This window comes from Suncus etruscus, chromosome 9 (assembly GCF_024139225.1).
Source record: "Suncus etruscus isolate mSunEtr1 chromosome 9, mSunEtr1.pri.cur, whole genome shotgun sequence".
NCBI lineage: Eukaryota > Metazoa > Chordata > Mammalia > Eulipotyphla > Soricidae > Suncus > Suncus etruscus.
Genome location: NC_064856.1, coordinates 5536312 through 5555254, shown reverse-complemented (window position 1 = coordinate 5555254; position 18943 = coordinate 5536312). Strand labels below are relative to the sequence as shown.

The 18943-nt window shown below is 41.1% G+C and overlaps 1 protein-coding gene across 1 annotated transcript in view; it reads left to right on the top strand.

The window, feature by feature from the left end:
• MCM8 (minichromosome maintenance 8 homologous recombination repair factor) overlaps positions 1-18943 on the top strand; it is a 45110-nt gene that overhangs the window by 18523 nt on the left and 7644 nt on the right. The window contains exons 10-16 of the mRNA XM_049779160.1: positions 4161-4191; positions 6817-6957; positions 8457-8598; positions 9660-9855; positions 12688-12907; positions 13894-14103; positions 15599-15675. Coding sequence (XP_049635117.1) covers positions 4161-4191; positions 6817-6957; positions 8457-8598; positions 9660-9855; positions 12688-12907; positions 13894-14103; positions 15599-15675 — 1017 coding nt within the window. The remainder of the gene's footprint in view (positions 1-4160; positions 4192-6816; positions 6958-8456; positions 8599-9659; positions 9856-12687; positions 12908-13893; positions 14104-15598; positions 15676-18943) is intronic.

The window sequence follows — 18943 nt, the reverse complement described above, 5'->3', positions numbered from 1 at the left end:
ATTTGTATATATCCAGCCTGGGTTTGGTTTATAGCATTCTGTATAGTCTGAGCACTGCCAGGTGTGATTCCTGAGTTTAGAGTCAAGAGTAACCCCCTGAGCATCACAGCTGTGGCCCAATAAAACAAAACAAAAAATTTACTTGATACAAGGAAACAAACACATTGTTTTTGCAGCCAAATATGATGACTGGCAAAAAAATAAAATGTAGAGGATGAGACAAATAGGAGGGCCTGGAGAGATAGTACAGCGGCGTTTGCCTTGCAAGCAGCCGATCCAGAACCAAAGGTGGTTGGTTCAAATCCCGGTGTCCCATATGGTCCCCCGTGCCTGCCAGGAGCTATTTCTGAGCAGACAGCCAGGAGTAACCCCTGAGCACTGCCAGGTGTGGCCCAAAAACAAAACAAAACAAAAAAAGAGATTTGTAGAGACAAATAGGAAATACTGGTTTTGTTTAGCCAATAGTCTTGTTTAAGCTGAGATGGGTCAGAACTGACTTGTCTTTTGGAGTTTTGTCAATAAAATTTTGTCAATAAAATACTTCTGTGTATCTAGTCAAGTGAAACATTTACAGAATTTCAAGAGTTGTTGAAGTTTTACTTTGCTCATGTGATATCCCAGGCAGGAGCTGTTCCATCTCAGGCCTAGGAAATTATTGCATCACTTTTAAAAAACAACACAAAAAGACCAAAAAAAAAAAATATATATATATATACATATTTATATATGTATATATATATATATATATATATAAAGCAACACAAGGGTCAAAGTAATAAATAGTGGGTAGGGCATTAGCCTTGCATGTTGCCAACCTGAGTTTGATCCTTGGCGTCCTATATAGTTTCACAAGTATCACCAATATGGTTTCACAAGTATCATCAACAGTGATTCCTGAATGTGGAGCCAGAGTAATCACTGAATATTTCTGGGTGTGACCCAGAAACCTAAAAAATTAAAAACATTAAAAATTAGACAAAGTTTCACATATAAGAAAGCACTTATTGGGGGCCGGGCGGTGGCGCTAGAAGTAAGGTGCCTGCCTTGCCTGCGCTAGCCTAGGACGGACTGCGGTTCGATCCCCCGGTGTCCCATATGGTCCCCCAAGCCAGGAGCAACTTCTGAACGCATAGCCAGGAGTAACCCCTGAGTGTCACCGGGTGTGGCCCAAAAACCAAAAAAAAAAAAAAAAAAAAGCACTTATTGAATGTGTATTACAATATTCTTTTCATTCCATTTTGCTATGCAGTAGAGAGAATGCAAAAATGTTTATTTGCTTTAGTGGGCATTTATGAGTTTTGAGTTTTTGATCTTTTTTTCTGGAGATAACTGTAATTAGGATCCTGATCCAGCCGCTTAACTTCCATTGAGGTCTGGGCAATATATTTTTTTATATCTTAAAATGAAAATACTGTGGGGGTGGCCAGAGAGATAGCACAGCGGTAGGGTGTTTCCCTAGCAAGCAGCTGGCCCAGAATGGACAGTGGTTTGAATCCCAGCACTGCATATGGTTTCCTGTGCCTGCCAGGAGCGATTTCTGAGTACAGAGCCAGAAGTAACCCCTGAGTGCCTCCGGTGTGACCCAACTACCCCTCCTTCCCCCCCCCCCCAAAAAAAAAGAAAGAAAATAATGTGTGGGCCAATGGTATAGTACAGCTGATAGGGTATTTGCCCTGTAGAATCCTGACCCTACATCCCATATGATCCCCAAGCACTGCTAGGAGTAATCCCAGAGTGCAGAGCTGGGAGTTAGGAGTAAGTTCTGAGCACAGCTGGGTATGATCCCCCAAACAAAAGAAAACTAATACATGTTCGTAGGTTGTTCTGGGAAGTGTTTTGGTAAGGTAGGAAAGTGAGATGAGGCAATATAGCTGAGAAAGGAAAAGAACCACGAAGACTGGTTTGTGGGTGGGGGTGGGGGGCAAAAAAGTGAAGACTGAGAACTGTTTTGCATTGAAAACATTGATCTGGTAAAACTTCCCTTCGCACTTGGCTTTGGGCTCTTGAATTTGATATTTTTTGTGTTATACTTTTAATATTTTTGTTTGTTTTTTGTTACTAGAGACTGAGTCTAGTGCTACATACCTACCTGCAAGGCATGTCTTCACCACTGGTCACTTCCCCATCCCTTTCCCAACTGAGAAACTAAAACAAAAACAAAACATAAAAAGAAAGCAAGGACTAAATAGTATCTAATATAATACGTATCTAATAACAAGCCCTTATATTTTGACTACAGAACTGAGATTACAGGCTGTAAAGGAAGGAGAGTGTTAAGGGAAGGAAGAGGTCCATCAAAAGAGTGATAGAGAGCGTTTGGCACTTTGTGATGGTAGATGTGCCAAAACATAAACTTTAGCACTTTTATAACCATATTATTTCAACTACAACTTCTAAAAAGAGGAAAAAGGAAAATGTTAGTCAATTCCTACTATGGCTTACTATGAAAGAAAAAGAGAAGAGAGTGTAAAACTATGCTTTTAGTTTAGGTTCTTTGAGAAACAATGATTTGCTTACCATAATTTATTTGGGAAGTGATCCCCATAAATGCTGGTAGGGGAATGGAAAGTGAGACAGAAGACCGAGTCATTTGAAAATCATGTCTACGTTGCTACTAAGTCCAGAGCTTAATCCTCCTCTGAGACACAGTATTTTTCCACTTACGGGCCTAGATTTTGGACTGCTCTGGGAATATTAGGTGCCCTTTCACTTCCAGCCTGCCTGCTGGGGTGGCCATAGAAGCTCCTTGGCAGACAACAGGTGCTTGGGAGTAAGCCAGAAGTGATTGGTAGGAACTTGCTGAGCAATACGAGTACCAAGGACATATGGCAAAACACCAACTTTTGTGTTTAAAAGGATAAGGATTTCATGTATTCCTGATTGTATTTCTTCCATCTTGTCTATTTTCCTTGTTTTCTGTCTGTGCAATTGTTAAATGTGAACATGTCAGTCTTGATTTTTTTCTGACATTTTGAATTGAATTAAAAAAAAAAAGAGGCCAGAAATAGCACAGCAGTAGGACGTTTGCCTTGAAAACGCCTACCTAGTACCAACAGTGGCTTGAATCCTGGCACCCCATATGGTCCCCCGTGCCTTCCAGGAGGGATTTTTGAGCAGAGAGCCAGGAGTAACCCCTGAGTGTCATCGGGTGTGGTCCCCCGAAAAAAAACCAAAGAAGAAAAAGAAATGTTACTCCATCTTAAAATATTAAGCACGTTAGGGGCCAGAGCAATAGAACAGCGGTAGGGTGTTTGCCTTGCACATAGCCTACCTGGGATAGATCCAGGTTCAATCTCAGACATCCCATTTGGTCCTCTGAGTCTGCCAGGAGGACTATCTCTCCAGCCGCTCATGTCTTCTTTTTGGTATCATAGCTGCAAGAGTTCAAAACATGCTTGTACATTTAAAATACCCTGGAAGACCATGGTAGTCATAGAGGTTAGTGATATAGGGCAGTGTTTCTCAACCAGGGGACATATAGACCCCTGTGACACCCAGGGCATTCCAAAAGAGCCACAGATGAAAATTGAATAATTGGCAATCCAAGGCCTGAGACTAGAGGCCTACCTAGTAGAATATGGAGCCACAGGAAGGAAACAAAGGGGCTACAGTGGAGAAAAAGCTGAAAAACACTAATAAAGAGCCTAATATATATAAGGAACAAATAATACATTTAAATAATTTAATTAATTACTTAAGATACTTAAATTATCTTAAAATGCTGAATAGCCTATGTTCATTATTATATAGGTACAATTTTTTTTTTTTTTTTTTTTGGTTTTTGGGTCACACCCGGCAGCGGTCAGGGGTTCCTCCTGGCTCTATGCTCAGAAATCGCTCCTGGCGTGCTCGGGGGACCATATGGGATGCCAGGATTCGAACCACCGTCCTTCAACATCTAAGGCAAACGCCCTACTGTTTCACTCTCTCTCCGGCCCCTATAGGTACCATTTTTAAAGCATTTTTTTTTTCCTTCTAGCTTAACCAAGAATTTTGAAATTTTTCTGAGTGAAATTTCTCAAGTTCTTTCTTTGACAGTGGTATAAATTATTTTCATTTTTTTATTGATGCTGTATAAAACAAAGTAAATTATAAAGTAGACCTTTTAATAGTTAATGCAGTATAAGTTAGAATTTACAAATTGTATTCTTTTTTTCCAGCTCACTTTGCCCTGTCATTTTTGGTCATGAAGTAAGTATTTTACTTCTTTACTCAAAAGTATATAAAGTTGGCTTAAAGATATAGACTGCATAAAAACAGTATCATGCTCCATAAATTAATGATGTAAGAGCTTTTAACTATTTCCAACCTTTATGGAGTTTAAAATTTTGGTTAAGGCATTTTTTGGTTTGGGTTTCTTTTTTTTAACCTTTGGGCCACACCCAGCCATTCTCATGGCTTACGCCTTACTCCTGACTCCATACTTAGAGATCAATAAAATGAACAACCATGGAGTCAGTGAGAGAGTACAGTGGGCACGGCATTTGTCTTGCACATGGTCAATCTGGATTCAATCCCCAGCAAGCAATATAGTCTCCTAAGCTCTAGGCATAATTCCTGATTGCACAGCCAGGAGTGATCTCTGAGATGCAGGGTGTGGTCCAAAAAACAAAAACAAAAAAAGCCAAACTATATAAGTGAAGAATTAAGAATCAGAAATATAAGCAAGGGAAAAAAAGAAACCAAATATTTTTAGGCATTTGGGATCTTTATGAAAGACCAGTGTGATTGGTGAGTTAAGAACAGAGAGGGCTAGAGAGATAGTACAGGGGTAAAGGTACCTGCTTTGCATGCTGCCTACTTTGGTTCGATTCTCAAGTCACTATATGGTTCCCCAAGCACCACCAGAGTGATCCCTGAGTGCAGAGCCAAAAGTAAACTCTATGTACTGTTGGATGTGACCCAGAACAAAATAAAAACAATTGAAGAAGATGTAAGGTTTTGGGGAAAAGATAGGGGTCATAATCCTTATACATTGTTGTAAGGGATTTGCATTTAAATTTAGATCACCACTTTTATGATTATATACTGCATTGCAAGGGTAAGGCTGAGAGTTCAGCCCCTGTACCACCCCACATGCCAAGTTGGACCCCCAGACTTTACACTTGGAAAGTCTGCAATTGCCAGCACATCACAACTAAACATGTGAGTTCTCTAGTAACATGTTCAACTCTCAAGGAGGACCCAAACATAGGTGTTTGAGTGCTGTAACCCCTAGGCATCACAACAAGAATGGGGTCAAAAGTATTGACAGGGGCCGGAGAGATAGTACAGCGGTGTTTGCCTTGCAAGCAGCCCGTTCAGGACCTAAGGTGGTTGGTTCGAATCCCGCCATCCCGTATGGTCCCCCATGCCTGCCAGGAGCTATTTATTTCTGAGCAGATAGCCAGGAGTAACCCCTGAGCGTCACCGGTGTGGCCCAAAAACCAAAAAAAAAAATAAAAATAAAAAAAAAGTATTGACAGTCATTAGCCAGCAAACATGCAAGTGGGTTTTAGAATAAAGTCAAGGCTCAGGCTCCATCCACCAGACTTTTATTTAAATCAGCCTGTCAAGGTGGCCGGAAGGAACAAGGACACTGGTGGAGGGAAGTTGAGACTGTTGGTGGGGTTGGTATTAGAATATTATATCCCTAAAAGTCAGCCATCAATATCTTGTAAATTATAGCAAGGGACAGAAGAAAAACCAGTACAGGGTACAATTTTTGTTTAGCAGTCTGATGAGCACGGGCACATTTGGCACACAGTAACTAAAATTTCAATTAAGAAAATTACCCCCTCTTGGGGCTGGAGCGATAGCACAGTGGTAAAGCATTTTTTACGCAGCCAACATAGGACATACTTTGGTTCGAATCCCGTCATCCCATATGGTCCCTGAGCCTGCCAGGAGCGACTTCTGAGCACAGAGCCAGGAGTAACTTCTGAGCGCTACTGGGTTGGGCCAAAAACCAAAAAAAGAAATTAAAAAGAAAAAAGAAAAGAAAAAGGAAAGAAAGAAAATTACCCCCTCTCATTTGTCATTTTGATGCTGGTTAGGAGGGATCACACACTTTAGTTGTAGGGCCTGTACACACTTTGTGTTGTGCACCAGAATTCTAACTTGAAGTAGTGGGATCACAGTTGGTAGTGCTGTAGGGATGACACTTGGCATTTTGACATGTGAGGTACTGCTGGGAATCAAACTCAAGGCCTCGGTCCTGCAAGACACACACTACTGAGTTATATGCCTGGAATCTTCCATTTAAAAACTTAATATCGTTCTGGCCTCTGGAAATGAAGAGACTTTGAGACAACTTGAATAACTGGAAATTGCAAAGTTATGCCCACCTCAGTAATTAGAGTTAGAAAGCAAAAATAGTGGGAAAGTTAAAATAAATTTTGTTTAAATTGTGCCTAAGTATCTTACTGGCCCCTAAATTATATGTGTTCAGGTCAGAGTCAAAGTTACAAATTTGATGTTTTTAGATTTACTTTTTTCTTAGGTAGAAAAATTAAGTTTACTCGTGCTTTAAAACCAAGACCCCAGGGGCCGGCGAGGTGGCGCTAGAGGTAAGGTGTCTGCCTTGCAAGCGCTAGCCAAGGAAGGACTGCGGTTCGATCCCCTGGTGTCCCATATGGTCCCCCCCCCCCAAGTTAGGGGCAATTTTTGAGCACTTAGCCAGGAGTAATCAAACGGGTGTGGCCTGAAAAACCAAAAAAAAAAGAAAACAAAAAACCAAGACCCCAGTAGATGTAACGGAGGTGGGATGCTCCTTTTACACGTCATCTTTATGTTTTTTCTCAGTTTGAACTTTTTATTCTTCCCTTCTCAATTGAGCTTGTTAAAGCAGGTTTGACGTTAGCACTCTTTGGAGGAAGCCAGAAATACGTTGATGACAAAAACAGAATTCCAATTCGAGGAGACCCACATGTGCTTGTTGTTGGAGACCCAGGCTTGGGAAAGAGCCAGATGCTGCAGGTAGGAATCAACCATGTAGTATTCGACATTTTGCTTAGAAATGCATTTTATGGGCTGGAGATAGCACAGTGGAAGGACCTGGGTTCGATCCCCAGCATCCCAGGTGGTCCCCCGAGCCTGCCAGGAGCAACTTCTGAGCACAGAGCCACAACCAAAACAAAACAAAAAATAGAAAATGCATTAGTAATTTACAAATGAAGTTTTTCAACACATAGTGTTTGTGTTCCAGAGGATATAGTTTGTGTGCTGGTAAAAATATCTTGGTGTATGATTCAGGTCATGTTAACTGGTTTCTGACAATTTACCAAATCAAGCCAGTTTTATGGAACTTAAAATAAATACTACTTTGCATTCTTATCTGAAGAGGCTTGACTGGTTTGAAATGTTAAACAGTCATTTTCCTGACTTCCCTTTTCGTGTCCCTTTATTAGTCCTTTTTGGTGCCACCTCTTCTATAAATAATATTCTATAGTTTCCAGGAAAGTCAGATAGCATCACCACACTCTTCACAGAGTTGGGCTTCGGGCACAATGCTATATCAAAGATCTGTCCTTCGTTCATGTATATCTTGGCTGATGCTCTCTGAATCTAAAGCAAGGCACTTCTGTGAATTGTTCAGTAATCCCAGTGAATATACTGTATTCTTATATTGTAGTATAATCCCAGGGATTATACTGTAGTCTCCAGTAGTCTTTCCCAAAATTGGCAATACTACACCTCCCACTGGTGGGGGGGGCTCTTTTGGAGTGGTTTGGGGAAGGAGGGGGGATAGTAGCCATGGATGCAAGTTAGGGGGGTTGCTTACTGTTTGCTCAGTGTACTGTTGAGATGGCTCAAAGGACTGAATCACATGAACATGGTCTCCTTAATTGCCCAGTCATCTATGCATAGCAGCCTCGCACTGAATATATATGGTATATATAGAATATATAGTAGGTGCCAGGTTATTTTAAGAGCCTTATGTAACACATTTATGCTCATTTATGCTTCAGGGCATATAATATAGAGCAGAGTCTCAGAGAGATCCAAAACTAGCACCGCTGCAATGTGGCAAAACTGGGTTTTAAACAAGGCTGCCTGACTCCTTATGTCTGTGCTTTTAATTCTTGTGCTGTTTAGTGACTTTACTGTGTTCCTCTTAAAGAAAGCATTAATTTGCCATTTTATTCCCTGAAGAAGCATTGTATTCTGAACAAAATTTAATGCTCATTTTGCTTCATGAACTTGAGCATGAAGCATAAAATGGAACTGTGTAGGGTGTGAACACATACTTTAGGGTTACCAGGTTGCCTAGACTTAATTCAGTTCTGACTTGGCACCTTCAGTCGCTGTGTGAGTTACTCTTTTGTCTTTGCATGGGTAAGTGGAGATGTCATTGTACCTTCTTGCAAGTTGGTGATGAGGATGTTCCATTTAGGAGACTCCCTTGCATGTAGCACTTAGTCCTAACTATTTTTAACCTTTTACTTTGATTGCGTCTAAAATTTTTGTTTCCTCAGGCAGTGTGCAATGTTGCTCCCCGCGGTGTGTATGTTTGTGGTAATACCACAACTGCCTCAGGTTTGACTGTGACTCTTTCAAAAGATACTTCCTCCGGAGATTTTTCTTTGGAAGCTGGTGCCCTGGTACTTGGTGATCAAGGTGAGAATAATGAGATCAAAGCTAATGGTAATTTTTGGGTTTTTTTTTAAAAGTTTTTTGTTGTGGTTGGTTTTTGGGCCACACTCGGCAGTGCTCAGGGGTTACTCCTTGCTATCTGCTCAGAAATAGTTCCTGGCAGGCACAGGGGACCATATGGGACACCGAGATTCGAACCAACCACCTTAGGTTCTGGGTCAGCTGCTTGCAAGGCAAACGCCGCTGTGCTATCTCTCTGGCCCCATTTTTTTTTAAAGTTTTCTAATTAGTTCTCTTATATTCTGTTCAAAGGACATCTGAACCCATTGTCAGTCACTGACTTGCAAATGAGTGCCAGAAAAGTATTTAGAAATACAGTCCTATTATTTTTGTTACACAGCAGAATTGAAACTAGTACCTAAAGTCATTCATTTTTAGGATCTTGTAATAGATATTATTTAATATAAGAAGTAAATAATGCTGGGCTGGAATGATAGCACAATGGGTAGGGCATTTTCTTTGCATGAGGCTGCCCGGGTTCCATCCCTGCATCCCATGTGGTCCCCTGAGCCTGCAAGGAGTGATTTCTGAGCACTGTCGGGTGTAGCCCAAAAAACAAAAGAAATAAAGAAGGAAATAATGCAATCATAAAACATAAATCCATACACTTCCCATTTTTATACTACCCACTGTGTTTAAGATCATTTGTCTTGAAACCTCTTTTAAAACTTTGTAGTAAGTGTCCTAGTTGTCTAACTGTCATATACTTTTTTGTCTTGTATCATGCAGACACTGCTTCAATCCTTAACACTCTATTTGGTTTCCTGAGCAGCACTTTTGGTCTCTCCCAAGAACAGACAGGAAAGCCCTTGAGCAGCCCCCGCCCAAGCTTCATCTTACCCATTCTTGAAATTTTTGGAGAGTCATCCTTTTATCTTCATTTCTCAAAACATGATGCCTTGCTTATGGAAAATGTTTATTGACTAAATATTTTATAAGCAATCATGAAGACAAGTGTTTTACATGCTTTCCATTCTGTAAGGTTTGGAACTTAACCAAAGAAAAATATTTTGCCTGTGTTTTAGGTATTTGTGGAATAGATGAATTTGATAAGATGGGAAATCAGCACCAAGCCTTGTTAGAAGCTATGGAACAGCAGAGTATTAGTCTTGCTAAAGCTGGTATGGTTTGTAGCCTCCCTGCAAGAACTTCCATCATTGCTGCTGCAAATCCTGTTGGAGGACACTACAATAAGGCCAAAACTGTTTCTGAGAATCTAAAGTAAATCTCTTCAAGTACCTTTAACATATTAAATCTTTATCATGATTCACTAAGAAAAAGGTAACTTAGGGGCCAGAGAGATAGCAAAGTGATAGGGCATTTGCCTTGCATGCTGCCAATCCAGGACAGAGGGTGGTTAGATTCCCGGCATTCCATATGGTCCCCCGAGCCTGCTAGGGATGATTTCTGAGCACAGAGCCAAAAGTAACTCCTGAGCACCGCCGGGTGTGACACCCCAAAAAAAGAACAAAAAAAGAAAAAGTACTTCATGACCGTTGTGTCTAATCCTGGATGCACTGACCCCCTGAGTTGGATCTCAGGCTCCATAAATGGTCCCCCAAGCTCCCACTGGTTCACTCCTAAGCAAAGAGTTAGGCATAGTTCCAGAGCACCACTGGGTTTTTCCCCTCTCTATATCCTAGCCCCAAATAATGATGAGTAAGTTCCAGAAGTTATGTTTCTAGCAAATGCACAAAAAATAGGAATACTAAAAACTAAAGAAGTTTTGTATCTGCCAGAATGTCAGACATTTTAAGTAGGCAGAGGTGTGGAGAAATGAACTGTCAGGCTTGCAGTTTAGATTTTGGAAGAAAACTTGGCATATTTACTTATCACTATTCAAAGTGTACATTTTGTTCCAGCCAATTTTAATTTTAGGAATTATACTTGGTGCTAGCATATGCACAAAGATATACTACAGGGTGGCTATGACAACATTGTTTATCGCTGCCAAAGATTGGACCAACTTATCTGGGAAGTGGTTCAGCTCTATTATGAGACATGCATTTGGAAGGAGTAATTATGAAAATGAAGATAGCTTTTTGTTTGTTTTGGTTCTTGGAACCCCTAGTGCTTAAGGGCTTAATCATGCCTCTGCACTTAAGGATTACTCCTAGTAGTCGCTCCAGCCCAGCATGAATGTAGCTTTGTATGTACTGATAGGAGAATGTCTGTGTTTTATTGTTAAAGTGAAAATATATTATGTGCTTATGCATCTAAAACAGGGGTCTCAAACTCAATTTACCTGTGGGCTGCAGGAGGCAAAGTCAGTAGTAAGCCTTGAACATTGGGAGGTGTGACCCAAACAACTAAAACAAAACAAAACAAAAAAAGATTCCTCTAGGGCAAAATGTTGTATGGAGTTTGAGACCCCCTGATGTAATATGATCCCCCTTTTTTGTTTGTTTGCTTTTGGTCACACGTGGCAATGCTCAAGCCTTAATTATTCTCTGCTCGGTACTCAGGGATCTCTCCTGGTGGGTTGGGAAACTGAGTGGGACACTGAGGATCAAGCCTGGGTCAGCCATATGGAAGGCAAGCTCTCTATCCTCTATACTGTCACTCTGGCCCTGATCCTACTTTTTTCCCAAAATGTTTAGCTCATATGTGCTTTTCTCTTCTAATAATTACATAGTTTTGACATGATATCTAGAAAATGGGGGGAAAAAACCCAAAATGTCTTATGTAAAAAATTGGAACCAGGGGCCAGAGAAATAGCATGGAGGTAAGGCGTTTGCCTTTCATGCAGAAGGTCGGTGGTTCGAATCCCGGCATCCTATAGGGTCCCCCAAGCGTGCCAGGAGTGATTTCTGAGCATAGAGTCAGGAGGAACCCCTGAGTGCTGCCAGGTGTGACACCCCCCAAAAAAAATAAATTGGAACCTGTAGTACAGTGGGTAGGGCATTAGTTTGGCATGCAACCAACATGGGTTCAATCCTGGGTTCCCATATGGTCCCCAAACCCTGACAGAAGTTATTCTTGAGTACAGAGGTAGGAGTAACTTCTGAGTACTTCCAGGTATGGCCAAAAAAAATTGAAACCTTAGCTTTTGATAGGAGAAAATTCCTAATTTCCTATGTGCTTTTATTTTTTTTCCTATGTGCTTTTAATATCAATGTTTTATTGTAAAATACAGTTTTGGGGGTCTCACACCTGGCCATGCTCAAGTTATTCCTGGCTCTACTCTCAGAAATTTTTCCTATTAGGTTTAAGGGACCATATGGACTGCTGAGGAACACCTGAGCCAGCTGAGTGCAAGACAAATACCCTCCCCTCTATGCTGTTGCTTTGGCTCCTACAATACACAATTTTGCTTTGATGATTACTGGGTCTAATCATTTCTTAAAAAGTAAAATCTTTTCATTTTTCTTGTAGAATGATCAAGTGTTTTGGGTTTTTGTGTGTTCTTTTTTTTAGAGTTTTTTTTGGGGGGCACACCCTGCAGTGTTCAGGGATTATTGTTGTATCTGCACTCAGAAATTATTCATGGCAGTGGATGGGGGACAATATAGGATGCTAGATATTGAATTCAGCTCAGTTTGCAAGGAAAACACCCTCCCTACACATTGTACTGTTTCTGCCCTCACATATTTTGAAAATGTCAGAAATATTCTATTGAAACAACATAGATACTGTTTTGTGATGGTACCATACATCTTTGGGACTTTGGGCACATTAATTACTCTGGATTCCTGTTTTCTTGTCTCTCATAGTGGAATTATCTGCTTAATGGGTATGCAGTATTATGACAAGAATGATGAACAAACATAGAGTTGTTCCTTTTCACAGAGTAGAGTTTTTGCTTCTAAATTGATGTAGGTCCTTTATAACTCAAGTTTGTTCTTGAGATAAAAGATGTAAATGATTAAAAACCACTCTGATGACCACATATAATATAGAGAATGAAGCATTTTGCTTGGTGTCTCTCTGGAGTTAGGGCTTCCAAACTGTTAATTCTTTAAGCTAAGACCTTTTTAAGTGAAATCAAGTTTTGTACATTTTCAGTTTGCCTCGATTTCAATCATTGTTTCTTCTTTCTTTCCTGCCTCTTAGAATGGGGAGTGCCCTGCTGTCCAGATTTGATTTGGTCTTTATCCTGTTAGATACTCCAAATGAGGATCATGATCATTTACTCTCTGAACATGTGATAGCAATGAGAGCTGGAAAGCAGAAAACAGCTAGCAGTGCCACCATGACTCGTATGAGTAGCCAAGGTTCAAATACTTCCATACTTGAAGTGTTTTCTGACAAACCATTATCTGAAAAACTGAAGGTATACATGTTTCTTCTCCTTAAGCATTCAGTTCCCTCCTTAAAGTGTGAGAGTTTAATTTGTATCTGATTGTACAGTAGTAGCATTTGAATACCAAATCTTTTAAAACGGGGGGGGGGGGGGCTGTGAAGTGGCGCTAGAGGTAAGGTGTCTGCCTTGCAAGCGCTAGCCAAGGAAGGACCACAGTTCAATCCCCCAGCGTCCCATATGGTCCCCCCAAGCCAGGGGCAATTTCTGAGCGCTTAGCCAGGAATAACCCCTGAGCATCAAACAGATGTGGCCCAAAAAACAAACAAATAAAAAAGGTCTGGGGTTTGATTCTTATGGGGCCAGGAAGGTGGTGCTAGAGGTAAGGTGTCTGCCTTGCAAGCGCTAGCGTAGGACAGTCCGCGGTTCAATTCCCCCGGCATCCCATATGGTCCCCCAAAGCCAGGGGCCATTTCTGAGCGCATAGCCAGGAGTAACCCCTGAGCGTCAAATGGGTGTGCCCCCCCCCAAATTGTAAAAGTAGGCTTATGTTAACTTTATTTATAATCCTTTAAATCTGCTAGATCAAGGTCCTGAACTACATTTAGTCTTTGGCTTTTTGGAATATTTTATTTTCCTTTTATTTTTGCCTTCTGGGTTTTGTGTTGCTGGCTTCACAACAGACAAGGACATCACTCTACCATTCAACTAATTTCACCTTAGAGAATCTTTTATAATCTATTCATTTAAACAGGTTATTTTTTGTTTGTTTATTTTGTTTTTTGGCTACACCCGTTTGCTGCTCAGGGGTTACTCCTGGCTAAGCACTCAGAAATTGCTCCTGGCTTGGGGGGACCATATGGGATGCCGGGGGATCAAACCATGGTCCTCCCTTGGCTAGCACTTGCAAGGCAGACACCTTACCTCTAGTGCCACCTCACCAGCCCCTGAACAGGTTATTTTAATTGATTTTATTTGCCTCTTATTATTGTACTCTTGGGCATTTTTGTCATAATTAGGTCGTTCCTGGAGAAGCAATAGATCCAATTCCCCACCAACTATTGAGAAAATATATTGGTTATGCTCGGCAGTATGTCTATCCAAGGATATCTATGGAAGCTGCTAAAATTCTTCAAGAATTTTACCTTGAGCTTCGGAAACAGAGCCAGCGGTTAAATAGTTCACCAATCACCACCAGACAACTGGAATCTCTGATCCGTTTAACAGAGGTATAGATATTTTAGTACTGTGTTGGGTTTTTGTTGTTGTTGTTGTGTTTTGTTTTGATTTGATTTAGCTTAGTCAGGGACATGAGTTGAGATTTTTTCCCCCCAATGTTCTGTGTATTTCATTTGGTTTTCCTTCTGAGAGACATTAAAAATATGTGGATGGGACCAGAGCAGTAGCACAGCGATAGGGTATTTGCCTTGCATGCGGTCAACACAGGATGGACAACAGTTTGAATTCTGGCATCCCATATGGTTTCCTGAGCCTGCAAGAGAGACTTCTGAGCACAGAGCCAGGAGTAACCCCTGAGCACTGCTGGGTGTGACCCAATAACCAAAACAAAATAGCATAGCTATGGGGCATTTGCCAAATGGACCTGGGTTTGATCCCCGGCATCCTATTTTTCCCCCCTTGCCTGCCAGAAACCATTTCTGAGCGCAGAGTCAGGAGTATCCCCTGAGCACTGATGGGTTGTTGTGTCCAGAGCATTCGCCTTGCAAGCGGCATCATGTGCCTGCCAGGTGGGGGGGGGGAGGGAGGGAGAGAGGGGGGGAGGGGGAGGGAGAGTGAGAGAGGGAGGGGGAGAAAGAGAGAGAGAGAGAAAAGAGAGAAGAGAGAGATGGTTGAGAACTCTTGAAGTTAGAAATTGCTTTATGTAATTTAACAAATTGGTGAGACTTGATTCCTAAAAGTAAAAGGCATGGTAAAATCAAGTATATTCAAATTAAAATCAGATTTGAAGGGTCCAAGCAAATAGGGTGTTTGCCTTGCATCCAATCAACCTGGGTTTGATCCCCATTATCCCTTTATGTCCCCTGAGCACTGCCTTTAGTGATCCCTAAACATAAAGCCAGGAGTAAATCTTGAACACCACTAAGTGTAGCCCAAACCCCACCCCCAGGGCTGGAGAGAGATAGCATGAAGGTAAGGCATTTGCCTTGCTTGCAGAAGGTCGGTGGTTTGAATCCCGGCATCCCATATGGTCCCCCAATCCTGCCAGGGGTGATTTCTGAGTGTAAAACCAGGAGTAACCCCTCAGCACTGCTGGGTGTGACCCCAAAACAAACAATAAAAAACCCTGCCCCCAAATTTAAATAAAATCTAAAGTGAAATTTAGAAATGTGTTTATATATATAGGCTTTAATTTTATTTAAAATGATTGATTATTTTCATAATTTGGTTTTCAGATAATTATTTTTAATTCTGAATATTTACATTATAACTTCTTTCTCCCACGTTATTTTGGGTTTGGCTTTGATATTTTGAACCACATCTTGTGATGTTCAGGGGTTATTCTCAACTCTGATTCGGATCCCTTCTGGCAGTGCTCAGGTGACCATGCAGGAAAAATCTTATGTGCTTAAGTTTGTTGAGCTCTCCCACCCCCCACACATCAGTTTTTGTATACAATAAATGATGAACTGGTCATAGACATACTATGTCAGTGCATATTGCTAAATATATTTATCTTTATCTGCCCATGGTTTTGTTTCAAAGGCACGAGCAAGGTTGGAATTGAGAGAGGAAGCAACCAAAGAGGATGCTGAGGATATAGTTGAAATTATGAAATATAGGTAAGATTAAAAACGTAAATACTGTCTTATGCTAAATACAAGTAACCTTTCTATCAAATATAGACTTAATTGAGCGAAGCAGAATTCTTTTAATTTACTGAACGAATTGCTGTCTTGATTTAAAATACTTCTACGTGAAAAAAAATTTCTCTACATAGAAAGCTTGCTTACCTTCATTTTTTTTTGTGGTTTTTTGGTCACACCCGGCAGTGCTCAGGGGTTATTTCTGGCTCCAGGCTCAGAAATTGCTCCTGGCAGGCACAGGGGGCCATATGGGGCGCTGGGATTCGAACTGATGACCTCCTGCATGAAAGGCAAACGCCTTACCTCCATGCTATCTCTCCGGCCCCGCTTACCTTCATTTTTACTATTCTTTTCTCCACCATGATTCTGATTATGTTCTTGCAAATAATACAGGGCTTACATTATTCTGTACCTTTTTTTAATTAAACAACATAGTCACATATTTTCTGCTTAGAAAATAAAGATTTCCTCAAATTTGTTTGTTTTTGCAACTACACAGTACTCTGTTGTTTACATTATAGTTTAGCCAGTAACTCGTCTTCTGCTATTAAAAACATTATAGTGAATAATTGTTGTATCAAATAATTAAGGATGGGGCTGGATGGCGGTGGGTGGCGATGGATTTCTCTCTGCCATCCCAGGCCACGTGGCTCCGCAATCCCATCCAGCCGGCGGGTCCCAGGCCCAGGTGATTGGCGTAATGAAGACTCACTCACAGGCAGGCATTAGGAAGCATCATCTTTATTCATGCCCTAACCACCACAGGTGTGTGGCCTATCTCATAACCTTTCAAGCATTCGGCCATTCTTAGCCCTGCATCTTATAATTCAGCCATCTTCCTTTGGCCTCCATCCTGGTCAAAGACCAAAAGAGGCAAAGAACCTAAAGCCCGCGAGCGCAGCAGGGCAGAGAGACCCTTAATTCCCTGGCTTCAGGGTTTATCTACCTTTTCTAAGACCCCTCCCAGGAATGGGCGGGGTCTTGCAGGTAAGGTTACACCTAATATTCAGTTCCCAAGACCCCTCCCAGAAATGGGTGGGTCTCAGGTAGGTACACCAACAAATAATTTCTGTAAGATACTTAAAAATAATGAGTTTGGGCCCAGAGTAATAGTACAGTGGATACGTGCTTGCCTTGCACACAGTCGATGCTATTTCCAGATGCCATATCATCCCCCAAACTCTGCACAGGCTACAGAGTGATCCAAGTGTAGACTCAGTTGTAGACCTCAGTGTGTGGACCAAAAAAATAAAAAAGTAAATGAGAAGTATAAAGTTAGCTTAAAAGGGAGAATAAAGGGTAATTACTCATAAATCTGGGTTCAATAATAATTACATACATTAGGTTTTGCTATATATTGCTAAAATGCTTTGCATGTTATGTCATTTGGTAGAATGTAATTCCTACAACACAGGAAGATTTTTTTTATTTTTAACTGATGGTATGTCTACTTGAAAAAAGCTAGTGTTTTTTTGTTTGTTTGTTTGTTTTTGTTTTAGGTATTTGGGCCACACCTGATGGTGCTCAGGGGTTACTCCTGGCTCTGTGCTCAGAAATCACTCCTGGCAGGCTTTGGGGGGATCAAAAGGATGCAGGGGGCTGAACCTGGGTCCGTCCCTGGTCGTCATGTGCAAAGCAAACGCCCTACCACTGTGCTATCACTCTGGCCCCATCACATATATTCTTCTGTGTACCACTAAGTTTGAACCTGAATACATAAGAGTAAGCTCTGAGAGTCACTGAATATAGTCCCAAATAAGAACAAAAGTAAACTATTAGAGAGAGGAGATGAGCAAATAGAACATACTGATGGCCAGTAGGCATATGAAAAAGAGTTCATTGTTACTTGCTACCAGAGAAATACAAATAAGAATTATGAGGAGATGTCATTTTACACTAGTAAGAATGGCAGGTATAAAAGAAAGACTAGAAACATTTAAAAAAAAGACTAGAGGGGCCGGAGAGATAGCATGGAGGTAAGGGCGTTTGCCTTACATCCAGAAGGACTGTGGTTCGAATCCCGGCATCCCATATGGTCCCTCGTGCCTGCCAGGGGCGATTTCTGAGCACAGAGCCAGGAGTAACCCCTGAGCGCTGCTGGGTGTGATCCAAAAAACAAAAAACAAAAACAAAACAAACAAAAAAAAAGACTAGAAACTGTTTCAGCTAACATGGTGGCACCACATGCATCACCAAAAATGTTGCCAGGGTACAAGAGCCAGGAATAAACTCTGAGCATCCAACACCTCCCCCCACAAGACAAAAAGATTGGAAACAGTGTAGGCAAGGATGTGATGAGAAAGGACCCCTCTTTCATTGTTGGTGGGAATCATCTGCTTCAGCCTCTAGAGGAAACAGCATGAATATTTCTCAACAAAATAAGAATATGGGGCCAGAGTGATAGTACAGTGAGTTAGACATCTTGCATGTGACTAATATGGATTCAGTATCCCAGTATTCAGTGTCCAGTCTCAGGAGCCCCCCTAGGAGTGATCCCTATCATAGAGCTTCAAGTAAGCCCTGGGCAATGCTATGTGTCCCCCCCCCCAAAAAAAAAAAAAACCAAAAAATAAATAAATAAATAAAAACAAGAATTTGGACACTGGAAATAGTGACATGGTTATGGCAGCACTGCATCCTCAGGCCTTTCAACATCTGACCCAGTTGGCCAAGAATTGCCATTAGGCCCACAGACCTCTTTGGAAAACTCCTAACACCAAAAGTGAGAAAAGAGCTTTCCTATGACCCTGTGATTCCACTTCCTTTATAATTTGAAAACAGACATTACTTTGAAAAGATCTATGTTCATTGCAGGACTAAAAGTAGCCAGATATGTCCAGTGATATCTAAATAAGAAAGAAGTTGTGGCATATATACATAAGAAAAGATGAAATCTAGCAGTTTGATGCTACTTGAATGGAACTGTTAAGTATTATTTCACTCATCTTGTATATAGAGAAAACAAAACAAGTGAATCATATTGAATGATGACCTTCTCTTTAGTATTTGACTGCAGAACTGAGATTTCCAAACAAAGGGAGGAGGAGTGAGGGTGATCAAAAAGAAGGAGTGGAAGAGATGTGACATAGGATTAGTGGTAGGGGGTCTTGGGTCTTTTGGAGTTGAAGGTGTAATAACTTGTACATCAAAACTGTACAAATTTACACGGCTGGCCCAGAGCATTAACAGTGGGTAGGAAGGGGATTTACCTTAAATACAACTGACCCATGTTCAATATTTGGCA